Raw genomic sequence first — 13,039 nt, forward strand, 5'->3', positions numbered from 1 at the left:
GAAGACGAAGAAGCAGCAGCGCTAGCTAGCTTACGTTAGCGTCAGCCCAGCGCTCAAGAGCACACCTTAGTCAAAAACAGGAGATATTACGTAAAAATATACCTCGACTGGCTCAAAAGGACGTACATTTAGTGCTAGCGTGACTCTAAATATGCGTGTCTGACCCAAAGTGCGGCGAATATTGCAGTAATCCGGACCGCGATGAAGACTCGTTTCCAAACAGGCCAAAACAACTCCAGCTTCATCATCTGAGGTCTTCCTCACATTCTGCTGCGAAGATGGACTTTATTAAAGAGGAGAGTGAAGAAATGAGGATTCCCGAGCCTTGCAGAGTGAAAGATGAGCAAACAGAGGAGCCTAGAGGTTTGATTCTTCATTATTGACTGATTAGCGTAACAAGCATTCGGCGGCTGAAGCATAAATGAGGGAAAATATAACGACTCCAGTTTAAGTGTAAGCAGAAGCAACCGAAGTGTAGTTTGTTTAACGATAATCTTGAGCTATGAAACAAATGCATGTAGTTTATTTACTTTTTTTTAGAGGGCAGTGAACCTTTCATCTCGATCAACAGAATTCGTGGTGTGACGTTGACTACCTAAAAATTGGGGTGAAAAATCGGAATTTAAAGCAGAAAAAAATATATAAAACAACGTCCATTATTTATTCTGTATAATCTGAGCTGTGGCGCTGTGTAAGTCATAGCTTCTCCATCATTTACGGATTTATAGCTGCATTGTCATGGCCTCAATGTTGTAAAATTGGACATAACTTTACACAGAAAAAGTTAGTAAGCGATTTTTTTATATACTGTAGTGTGCCCCCAAGCAGCAACCTCCCGCTCTCTCTCGTGAAGCCAACACGGAAGTGACTTAAACTGTAATTCATCAACTGGCCGCTAGAGGCTGGCTGCAAAAGGGAGTCAGTCCCATAGACTCCCCATGTTAAAATGCCCAACTTTACAGCAGAAAAAAACATGTCTACAGCCTGGTTCAAAAAATTATTTTGGTCTATATAGCTAATTTTGCCCTTCATGACAACTGTGAGGGGGGTGAATTTTTGTATAACTCATCCGTTTAAATTATATTAAGCCTTAAAGTTCTGCATAATTAAGGGCGTGGTCACTTGAGTGACAGGTGGATTGCCGCTGCTGTCACTGCCGTAAAGCTAGGTGGGCGTGGTTTCAGCAACCTGCTCCCGCCTCTTTGCCCATTTTCGATTATCCGGGAGTGACGCGCGGTGACACGCTGCCAACATGGCGACAGCCCGCTCTGCCCACTTTGGGCTTCAAAAAGGCTCTTCGGAACTCTACGGGTGACGTCACGGACACTACGTCCATGTTTTTATACAGTCTATGTGTGCCTCCCATCCAATGAATCACAATGGGCTAAGCTTTGTGCGTTGTTACTTTTGATATGAAACAAAGTCTCAGATTCTTCCGTCACTGCTAAAAAAATTCAATGACTGAACATTTTCGGTTAACGTGACTTCACGGCAACTTATTCATGTTCATCAATAAAATTAAGCCCAAAAGTGTGTGAGAGATGGGGGCAAAGGCTGAATATATTTTACAAAGGTTTTTTGATACTAATATAACTTCACAGATAGTTCTACAGAAAGTAATTTTGACACCTAATGGTTCTCCATACATACCCACGTCTAAACATGACATGAAACTTGTCACATTTTTATTTTAAAGGGGTCATGAACTGTCTTTGTTTTTTATGTTGTACTGTTCTCGCACTTATAATGTTATTGTGACGAGAGGGGCGGGGCCGGGGGAGTAAATGCTAATGCGCGACACCTGCGCCACTCACCGGACAGTGAGGTAGAATCTGTGGGCGGGGCTAAACAGGCAGTGAGGTGGAATCGGTGGGTGGGGCTAAACAGGCAGTGAGGTAGAATCGGTGGGCGGGGCAAGTGAGGCAGTGAGGTGGAATCTGTGGGCGGGGCTAAACAGGCAGTGAGGTGGAATCGGTGGGCGGGGCTAAACAGACAGTGACGTAGATCTTCTTATGCGGAGGCGGTGCTTATCCACACTATTACATCATATAGTCTTACATTCCACAAGCTATCGTTTTGGCAGACTGCCTTCAATATAAGCTGTTCTTAGACTAACCAGAAAGCTTTGAGTTCTGAAATTTACAGGATGTTTTTATAGTACAATGACCTCTTATATGTCAAAACATTAAGGGAATTTTGGTTTTTCAGTTCATGACCCTTTCAAATGGTTACGTTTCTTAAAAATAATTGTAAAAAAATCAGCAAAAAAAGATGTGTATTTTGAGGGTCTGAAAGCATTTTCAGTTTCATTTCTATTTCTATATTTATTTTTTAGAAACCTTTTATGTACCGCTTCCGGGTCAATGCACAGGTGCAAATTTTATTTCCATTACCTTGACAACCGTCAGTCTGTGATTTAAATTCTTTTATCATGTTTACTTTAGGCCCGATGCAAGTGAAAGAGGAGAGTGAAGAGGAGAGTGAAGAGGAGAGTGAAGAGGAGAGCGAAGAGGAAAGTGTGGACGATAATCATCAGCTGGAGGATCCTCAGAGTCTCCTCAGCGGACAGAAGATCTTGAGCTGCTCAGAGTCTGGGAAGGGCTTGTCTCATAAGAGAGCTCAGAAAACAGCCGGCTTTTTCTTCACCTGCCTCGAATGCAAAAAGAGCTTCGAGTCCAAAGAGCACCTGATGGACCACTTCAGGATTCACTCCGGAGAAAGCTGCACAGAGAACGAAATTAACCTGATGCAGAAAGCGGCTCCGGGAACGGTTTGCAAGTTGCCCTTCACCTGCTTTCAATGCCAGAAGAGTTTTGCGTGTAAAGAGCACCTGATGGATCACTACAGGATTCACACCGTGGACCGACCGTTCCCGTGCGATCAGTGCGACAAGAGCTTCATTCACAAGCAGAGCCTTAAGAATCACCTAAGAGTTCACACTGGCCTGAGGCCACACGTTTGCCAGCAGTGTGGCAAGAGCTACATCCACAAAGACAACCTCACCGATCACATACGGATCCACACAGGAGAGAAGCCGTTTGCATGTGATCAGTGCGGAAAGAGCTTCACACACAAAGGAAGCCTCCTGCATCACATGAAGATCCACACCGGACTCAAGCCCTTCACCTGCCGCCAGTGTGGACGCCACTTCACACACAAAGGAAACCTGAAGATCCACATACGCATTCACTCCGGAGAAAGACCCTTCACCTGCCCTCAATGCGGCAAGAGCTTCATTTATCACGGGAACCTGGTGGGGCACATGAAGAAGCACTCGGGAGAGAAGTTATACCACTGCACTCAGTGCGGGAAGAGCTTCATTGAGGCTCGGCATCTGCAGAAGCACGTGAAAACGCACGCCACCGAGCGTCCCTTCGTGTGCTCGCAGTGCGGACGCGGCTTTTTATGGCACCACAACTTCAAAGAGCACCAGAAGATCCACACCGGAGAGAAACCGCATGTGTGCTTCGACTGCGGGAAGGCCTTCACCAGACTCATTTACCTGAAGCGGCACCAGAGGATTCACACCGGAGAGAAGCCGTACAAGTGCGCTCGCTGCGGGGTGTGCTTCACCGTCTTGGACTCGCTCAAAGCACATGAGCGAGTGCACACCGGAGAGAAACCCTACGAGTGCCCGCTGTGTGGGAAGTGCTTCGGACGACTGAGCACGCTTCTGACTCATAAGAAGAAGCACTGTCCCAAGCTGACGAAGTGAATGGAACTATTCTTGCAGGGATGCTTTATAAATGTTATTTAAATAACATCATATCTGCATTAATATCCTATAAAAAAAAATCGAAAATCCAAGATTAGGATGATGATGTTTTGGCGCTTTTCCACTGCGTGGTACAACTCGGCTCGGCACGGCTCAGTACGGTACGGCTCAGCATGGTTTGCGTTTCCACTGCAGTTTAGTACCGCTTTAGAGTGGGCGGGATTATTCACATGTCGTTATAGTTGTGCCGCCTCTTGCTGCGGCTCCTGAAAAACTTTTTTATTCCGCGTCGCCCCATCAAGCTCTCGCTGGATCCGCTCCTCTGCTATCAACGAGAGGAACATCTGTACTTCCTCAACAGACAACAAAACAGCCACTTTTTGGTTGTTAAAAAAGGTGCGCTTGTTCAAAACAGTTGCGTTCGATCCTTCGCTGGCTGTGCTGATTTAAATCTAGCGGTTCTGTTGTGTTTGTGTCGCAAGTTCAGTGACGCAGGTAGTGACGATTCTCTCCGGCCAATCCGTGATCAGCAGAGTTTACACGTCACGTTTTGGTAACGGTACGGTTCACTTGGAACCCCAACCGAAGTGGTACTAAAAAAAGTTGAGCCGTACCGTGCCGTATCATGCAGTGGAAAAGCACCATTTGTTTCTTCATCAGATTTGTAGAAATGCAAGTAATCCACAGCACTCCAGTCCATCAGTTAACATCTGGAGAAGACAAAAGCTGAAACTAATCCAGCATTAAGACACTTTTAACTAAAACACGAGTCCATAATCCATAATAACGGTTCCTCCAGTGAAAAAGTGCATCTCCTGTTGTCTCACATCAAAATGACTTGTTTGGATTAGTTTGAGCTTTTGTCTTCTCCAGATGTTAACTGATGGACTGGAGTGCTGTGGATTACTTGTGGATTATTGTGATGTTTTTTTCAGCTGTTTGGACTCTCATTCTGACGGCACCCATTCACTGCAGAGCATGCATTGCTGAGATACTGATGCAGTGCTACATTTCTCCAAATCTGATGAAGAATCAAACTCATCCTAATCTCGGATGAACTGAGAGTACAGTTTCAGCACATTCTCACTTTTTGGATGAACTACTCCTTCAACAGTTTCATTTACTTAATCATGTTTGTTGTAAGGTGATGCATGAAAAAAAAAATGTTGGAAGCTTTAATAGTGAGTTTCCAAAAAAGAAAAAAAACTGGGACCTTTCTTCCAAACGTTTAGACTTTCTTCTGTTGAACACAAGCGAAGATGTTCAGCAGAATGTCCAGACTGTTTTATTATAACAGGACCTGGAGCTGTGAAGCTCAAGCGAGAGCCACAGAAACAGCGTAAAGCTAGTCCAGTGTTAAGAACAGAAATAGAAGTCATTATTTCTCTGCTGTAAGTCTCAAAGCTCTCAAGTAATCTCTGTCCTTCAGAATATGGCGTGTTTGGCATCCATGATGTCAGCTGTCGTTGGTTCTCACGTGTATCATTAATAACGGCACAGCTGGTGTTTTTTAAAATAGAACGAATGATTTCTATTCCTCGAATCGACTCTTTCAGCGCGAGTGAGCATCTGTCTTCACTGAAATAAGGTTATTACAGGCACACTGGTGTTCATACGGTCTACTTGGACTGCAAAAATCAGTCCAGCCCCGTGTGTTTATGATTGAATAGAGTACATTAATTACATAATTTAGCTGTCTCATAACCAAGGCTGCAAGTGTGTAGTGTGCAAACTGTACATGATGAAACTAACAAATAAAAAAGGAGCAAAATGTGTCAAGTGTGAAATGCCTCATTTTGTGGATGAATTATATTCATGCAGCATTTAGCCAGTTTTTAGTTCAGAAGTTCATGAACTAAACGTGCTGACATCTGTTCAAACGCATTTAAGTGTAGCAGCATTTTGTTAAAAATACATTGTTGTTAAATTATTCTGGTCACCCATTGTGTCCCATAAACAGACTTCAGTGCATTTATTATTTATAATATATCTTATCTTGAAACCGATATTATAGCTGTAACAGTTCACTAGTTCTAGAAATTATATTTTGCTGCATAACTCTTCAGATCTTAGAGCAGATAGATGCATCTATAACAAGTTTATCAGAGTACAGTAAAGTTTCACCTGGCTTTCCTATGAAAAATTAATTATATTTGATCTAACACATAAACATGACTTTTGTTGATGGAACCTTGTTTTCAGATAAGTTTATTAATATCAATTAAAACTTGAAAATTGAGTTTACTACTAATACAACTAATAAAAACGTTTATATTTACTATAACAGCTTGACTGTTGATATAAAAATACAAAAAAAATTGAACAAAAATGATTTTTGCCTAAAACAAGAACAATATCTGCTGATGGGGTCCGATGAACTTGTATTGTCTGAATTAATTTTAATTTTCTGACCCCACTGACAGATATTTTTTTATTGTTTTAAGCTTAAACCCGTTTAATAATAATTATTATTATTCAAGAAAACAAGACTTATCTTGTTATTTTGTTTCTTAATTAAATGTAAAACACAAAGCATATTAAATGCAAGTGTCTACTTGTTTGTTTTAAATAACTTATGAAAATAAAATATCAACATATGGGTAAAATAAAGTTCCTTGGTCAGTCAGCATAACATATATTTATGTTAAAACAAAACACTTATTCTATAATATATCAAGGAAAACATTATCATACTAAATTTGATTATATTTTAAATGATTAAAAACGTCTTGCTGACAAATGAGTAAAACTGGTTTGAAGTATCGTGGCAAGGATTGGTAAAGATTTAAAATGATAATTCATTAGTATTCAGGGTCTGCTGTGATCCTTAATTAGAAGATGATTATTGCTCTAAATATGCCTGACAAGAAATTTTTGGTATATGAACTACCATTACACTGAACGACATTTTTGTGTCTAAATCAGGGTAAAAATGTACAATAGTCAAGATGTTTGCTCACAAGAAATTAAATTAAAAGGACAGAATTTTACGAAAATAATTTAAAGCTGTATTAAAATTTTATACCCCATATATAAAAATATATATATATACACATACACTGTATATTCCAACCAGTGCATGTAATGAAAATAACATTTATTCTAAAGGCGATGTTAGTACTGCAGATGATTTTCATTCCTCTCCTGTGGTGAGAAGTTGAGCAGGGAATAGTCATCCATTTATCCCTAAATATCTTTGTTAATGTCTCAACGAGCACGACCCACTCTTGGGACTTTGATCTTATAAGCACAATCCCCATTAGGGGTTGAACGACTTCTGATTTTCTGAATTCGAGTTTTATGTGATGAAAGTCGAGTCGAAGTCGACTAGTCGCTGATGACGTCATTAATGAACAAGTAAGTCTGGAGCTGTGATAAACAGCTTGTGCACAGCTATGGCATATGACACAGCGCTGCCCACATGTCTGTTGCTCCTATAACAGCTCTTTTATAAGTTCTTTTGTCTTTAAGTCGTTATATTTCTCACAGATTTCTGCTCGTTCTAAATCAGATACAGATAAAGCAGCACAGTAAAGATTACATTAATATGAATGCATTAGTGAGAGCGATTGCGTGTGTGAATTAATTCTACCTGGCAGCGTCTCTCTACTAGTAGTGAAGCTGTGGAATTTAGTTAAGAAATATATGCTTGAACTTTTCAGTTTCTAAGCTATTTTATTGAGAAATCACAGAACAGTGTTGACAATACATTTCCGCTCTGAATGACTCCGTGCGCGTGATGTACTCGCTACTGTCTGTAGCCTATGTGTGTGCGTTACAGTGCAGCAGCGCATTAGATCAGAACGGCGATTAACTTACCTGTTCAATAAGCTGCTTAAAACGTGCTAGTCTGTGCAACCCCTAATCCCCATAGGCAGGGGCGGTTCTGGGGGGGGGGCAGTGCCCCCCTGCCAACAAGCTTGGCCCGCCCTAAATTTGGAATCATATCGCACCAAACAATTTTGGGTGAAATGCGCAGTTTGTCCTGTAAACTATGCATATAAAAAAAGAAAAACATCTCCAGCAGCTAAATTCAAATCTGCGTTCGCTGGCTGGCACAGAGCCAGAGACACACGTTTTTAAAGCGCTGCGCATTATAACCAATCCCATACTATTATGTTGAGTTTATGAATACAGAGACCAATCAGAGGCGTTCAGATGAGTCACCGCTGAAACACGCTGTTTCGTCACCGCGCGCGCTGCCTGACTGCATGGCTAATTATCTCATCAGAAACAACAAAGTGAAGATGTACGAATGTAAGTAAGATATTAATTTTACAGTGTAAACAGTTTTAGAGATTATTATGGGAGTTTGAGAGTGCTTGAATTCGCTGGACTGAAGTGAAAATATTCTTTGATAGTGTAAACGTTCTTTGCTCTCTTTTTGTACAATGAAAGTGTTATAGGCTAATTAGTAACTTACTATGTTTTTATTAACTTCACATTAAATACAAAGTCAGTCGTGTTAAATATATTTAATGGCATGACACCATATCTGGTACTTAAGTAAAAAGACGAATTTTTATGCAAAGTGAATAGATTCCCAGAAAGCAGATCCGGCCCACATCTGGCCCATGTGAAAACCATGCGGATCTGGGCCGAAACTGTCTGCTGTCTGGGTTAATACTATTAGGCTACTTTACTTGAGAACTAACATAATCTATAAAGGTGCAAAATGCATTTACTTGCACATATGTGAGAATCGAGATATTTCATTATATATTTTAGGAATATTAAAAAAATAAAACCCCTGCTGAATAAAACAGAAAATTTGTAATGGTTTTACTGGTTATAATGGGACTTGTATTGGTTTTAAGGGAAACTGTAATGGACCCTGTTGGCATGTACTGGTAATAGGTTGCCTTCTATTGGTGGCTTGTTAAAACCAATAAATCCTAATGGAATATGTCCCAAAACACACTACAGAAAACCATTTTTAATGGTTTTAATGGTTAAAAATTGATGTTTTGTAATGTTTGTAATGTTATTTGTTGTGGAAATCATTACAATTTTCTGTGATGGTTTTATTGTTTTATTTTAATTTTAATTTTTTCAGTAGAGACATGAGCCTATATCTGTTTGTGGCTGCTGTGTGTCATATGACAAGCATGAGAGCCACCCCCCCCCCTATTCGTGCCACCTCAAAAATGATGCTGGTATGACACCATATCTGGTACTTAAGTAAAAAGACGAATTTTTATGCAAAGTGAATAGATTCCCAGAAAGCAGATCCGGCCCACATCTGGCCCATGTGAAAACCATGCGGATCTGGGCCGAAACTGTCTGCTGTCTGGGTTAATACTATTAGGCTACTTTACTTGAGAACTAACATAATCTATAAAGGTGCAAAATGCATTTACTTGCACATATTTGAGAATCGAGATATTTCATGATATATTTTGGGAATATTAAAAAAATAAAACCCCTGCTGAATAAAACATTAGACACCATTAGAAAATTTGTAATGGTTTTACTGGTTATAATGGGACTTGTATTGGTTTTAAGGGAAACTGTAATGGACCCTGTTGGTTTCTACTGGTAATAGGTTGCCTTCTATTGGTGGCTTGTTAAACCCAATAAATCCTAATGGAATATGTCCCAAAACACTACAGAAAACAATTTTTAATGGTTTTAATGGTTAAAAATTGATGGTTTATAATGTTTGTAATGTTATTTGTTGTGGAAATCATTACAATTTTCTGTGATGGTTTTATTGTTTTATTTTAATTTTAATTTTTTCAGTAGAGACATGAGCCTATATCTGTTTGTGGCTGCTGTGTGTCATATGACAAGCATGAGAGCCCACCCCCCCTTATTCGTGCCACCTCAAAAATGATGCCTCTGACACTACAATACAAAATTATTTGTCAAATAAATGAAACATGATGAAACATTCATTTTAGTTGAAATTGTTATAGATTACATCTAGATTGCAGCGATACATGACATGGTGAAAAATGACTGAATGAATAATAGGCTACTTAAAGTAGTTTAAGATGAATTTTAAAATTGTGCCCCCTAAAAGCACAAGTGGCCCCTGTCTGGCCCCCCCAGTTACTGTGGTCAAGAACCGCCCCTGCCCATAGGACCAAAGATTCAGGTTTAATAACTAAACACACAAGGAATAACTGTGAAGATCTTAAATTCATTTCTGAAGAATGTGTCACTTTTTATTGTTTGACTTTACTGACATTTCTGTTCACTTTTGTATCAGATTGGAATTAGATAACCAGCTGACTCCTCTCTTGAATCTCATGTTTTAAGCAGTCGTCTGATTTTATGGTTACACAGGACAACATATGATTCCTTTTGTGACTCGTCTGATTTTAGGGTGAGAGAAGAAGCTATAACGAGCTGCTTGATTTGTCTTCTGGAGATCTGCACAGAGGAGGAATAAAACCCATCACCTTTGTTCATCAAGTGGGTAGAAGCTTTATTTATATCAGTCAGAGAACAGAAATAACACTGACAAAAAATCATTAAAATAAAAACTTATTAAAAATGAAAATATCAAGTATTAATCATCATTATTAATATGATTACTAAATTACTGATTTTAATGAACACAAATGTAGGTTGTGAAAAGCACCTACTGCATGAATACAGAGACACAAACACACAACAGCTCAGCTACACCTCTACAGTTTCTCTTTCCCGAAAGTCATGTGATTCCTGGTTCTGTGTTTGAGTGACGTGTGTAAAACAGGTTTGTCTGTTTGTCTTCCTCATTCCTGAGTTGAGTTTCGACACACCTGACAAACAAACACACAGGCAAACACTCAAAGAACACAAGTTACAGAGGGAACTTGTATGGAACTTGGATGTGAGGGGTCCAGAGTGATTTTGCCAGCCCTTTTGCTCACTCTGGATAAGTACCCTGCTGAAAAATCCAGCATAAACCAGCATGGATTCCAAGCTGGTCCCGGCTGGTATAGTGCTGGTTTATGCTGGTATAGTACTGGTCTAGCTGGTGGATCAGCATATCCATGCTGTTCTCAAGCAAAAGGGAGCTGGTGATGCTGGTTCACCAGCATGGTCTTGCAGGGCTGAGTGTCAGTAGGCCAGCTGTCTGTATGCCAGTAGTGTTTTGGGCACAAACACAGTTTTTCCTTTCATATTTTTCTATTTAACACATTAATGATGCAAAGGAAAAACATATAAGGTTAAAACATGATTTATCTAATTATATGATAACTATGTAATTTCTTCCCTCTGCTGAAAGTTGTACTGAAAATTTTAATTGCTTTTGTTATGATTACATTATTAATCAGTGTCACTGGTAAGCTGGTAAAACGTTTCAAAGCATCAAAGGAATTGTCTCAAGTTTCATGAAATCTGTACACAGAAAACCAAAAAATGCCTAATAGGAGTGTAATCATAAGCAGTTTGTTCAATAACGGGTTATGAGAAGAGCTCTTTCAACGGGACAGTTAATAACAACTTGATAATGAAAGTGGCTGTTTTTAAAGACTTCCATACTTATCTGGAAAGACACATATGTTCAAATCCAGCTGTCAGTCACTGATTTCAAAACGTGCACATAGTAAAAGGTATGTCAGTGCAGTGAGGTCCATGAAATATTATTGAAAATAGTGATAGCATGCACTTTTAACAATTGCTGAGACAAGAGTTAATTCAACCAAAGTCAATGGCCAAGTGCCCAACTAAAATGAACACCAATCACCATAATGGTAACATACTTCAGCAACCTTTGTACATTTACCATATGAAAGAAATAAAGCCAAACTGGCTTGCAATAAGTGAATATGGTAATTCTCTTTTTGCAGTTTAATCATCCTCTGGTGAGATATCTAAGGCTTTGTTGCTGTAAGTAGTTGATGTGTTTCTGCTCACCTCTTCACTTTTTTCTGTTCTTGCCGTTCCTCTTATTCTCAGTGATTCCACTTGTTAACCGTAGGTGTCATCACTAATGCTCAGTCATCACTTGTAGAGTGAATCTACTTTATTTCACTAACTAAAACACTGCTTCAGTGTTACTTTTACTCTCTATAGACCAGGAACATATGAAAACTAAGCAGTGTTTGTTTAACACTGGGAATTTTACTGTGTAAACATGTAACCAGCAACATGTTGTGTTTTTCTTTAGTAAATAATTTATTACAATTAATTTGGAAAACTGTCTTGGTCTTTAACTACAAACACAAACTAATTTCTAAAGAAATTTGATATGTAACACAAATTTTGTTGTGGTCTGGTGGACAACAAATGCTTGTCCACCAGTATCCCAAGCTGGTCCCAGCATGCAAAACATACCTTATGATGGTCCACCAGCACACCTGCTTACTGTGCTGGGGACCAGCGAACCAGCAACCAGCATCCCATTCTGGGATCCAGCAAACCAGCAACCAGCATCTCATGCTGGGGACCAGCGAACCAGCAACCAGCATCCCATTCTGGGATCCAGCAAACCAGCAACCAGCATCTCATGCTGGGGACCAGCGAACCAGCAACCAGCATCCCATTCTGGCATCCAGCAAACCAGCAACCAGCATCTCATGCTGGGGACCAGCGAACCAGCAACCAGCATCCCCATGCTGGGGACCAGCAAACCAGCAACCAGCATCCCATTCTGGCATCCAGCAAACCAGCAACCAGCATCCCATTCTGGCATCCAGCAAACCAGCAACCAGCATCCCATTCTGGGATCCAACAAACCAGCATCCCCATGCTGGGATCCAACAAACCAGCAACCAGCATCCCATGCTGGGGACCAGCAAACCAGCAACCAGCATGCCCATGCTGGGGAACCAGCAAACCAGCAACCAGCATCCCCATACTGGGGAACCAGCAAACCAGCATCCCATGCTGGAATCCAGCAAACCAGCATCCCCATGCTGGGGACCAGCAAACCAGCAACCAGCATCCCCATGCTGGGATCCAACAAACCAGTAACCAGCATCCCATTCTGGGATCCAGCAAACCAGCAACCAGCATCCCATGCTGGGGAACCAGAAAACCAGCATCCCATGCTGGGATCCAGCAAGCCAGCAACCAGCATCCCATGCTGGAATCCAGCAAACCAGCAACCAGCATCCCCATGCTGGGGACCAGCAAACCAGCAACCAGCATCCCCATGCTGGGGAACCAGCAACCAGCATCCCATGCTGCGGACCAGCAAACCAGCAACCTTATGCTAGTGACCAGAAATGCTGGATTTTTCAGCAGGATACAGTTCTTGGAGAGTAGGGAGGGTTGTACCAGTGATTCGCTCAGCAGTCCGGACTATCCTACGTAGTCTTCTAAGGTCAGATTTGGTAGCTGAGCTGAACCAGACAGTTATTGAAGTGCAGAGGACGGATTCAA

At 40.7% G+C, this 13,039-nt stretch overlaps 1 protein-coding gene across 1 annotated transcript; it reads left to right on the plus strand.

The window, feature by feature from the left end:
- On the plus strand, positions 1-3,824 carry LOC107698953 (gastrula zinc finger protein XlCGF26.1). The gene is made up of 2 exons (XM_016500089.1): positions 1-363; positions 2,445-3,824. Exons 1-2 carry the CDS (start codon positions 279-281, stop codon positions 3,713-3,715), a joined length of 1,356 nt encoding a protein of 451 aa, XP_016355575.1. The 5' UTR covers positions 1-278; the 3' UTR covers positions 3,716-3,824.
- The last annotated feature ends 9,215 nt before the right edge of the window (positions 3,825-13,039 follow it).

This window comes from Sinocyclocheilus anshuiensis, unplaced genomic scaffold (genome assembly GCF_001515605.1).
Source record: "Sinocyclocheilus anshuiensis isolate Anshui unplaced genomic scaffold, SAMN03320099.WGS_v1.1 scaffold270, whole genome shotgun sequence".
NCBI lineage: Eukaryota > Metazoa > Chordata > Actinopteri > Cypriniformes > Cyprinidae > Sinocyclocheilus > Sinocyclocheilus anshuiensis.

What these genes read in the sequence shown, in the direction of transcription:
- LOC107698953 (XM_016500089.1), top strand. Translation starts at nt 279, where the DNA reads ATGGACTTTATTAAAGAGGAGAGTGAAGAAATGAGGATTCCCGAGCCT. An exon ending in GCAAACAGAGGAGCCTAGAG is followed by an intron (nt 364 to 2,444) that starts GTTTGATTCTTC and finishes TGTTTACTTTAG; the next exon opens with GCCCGATGCAAGTGAAAGAG.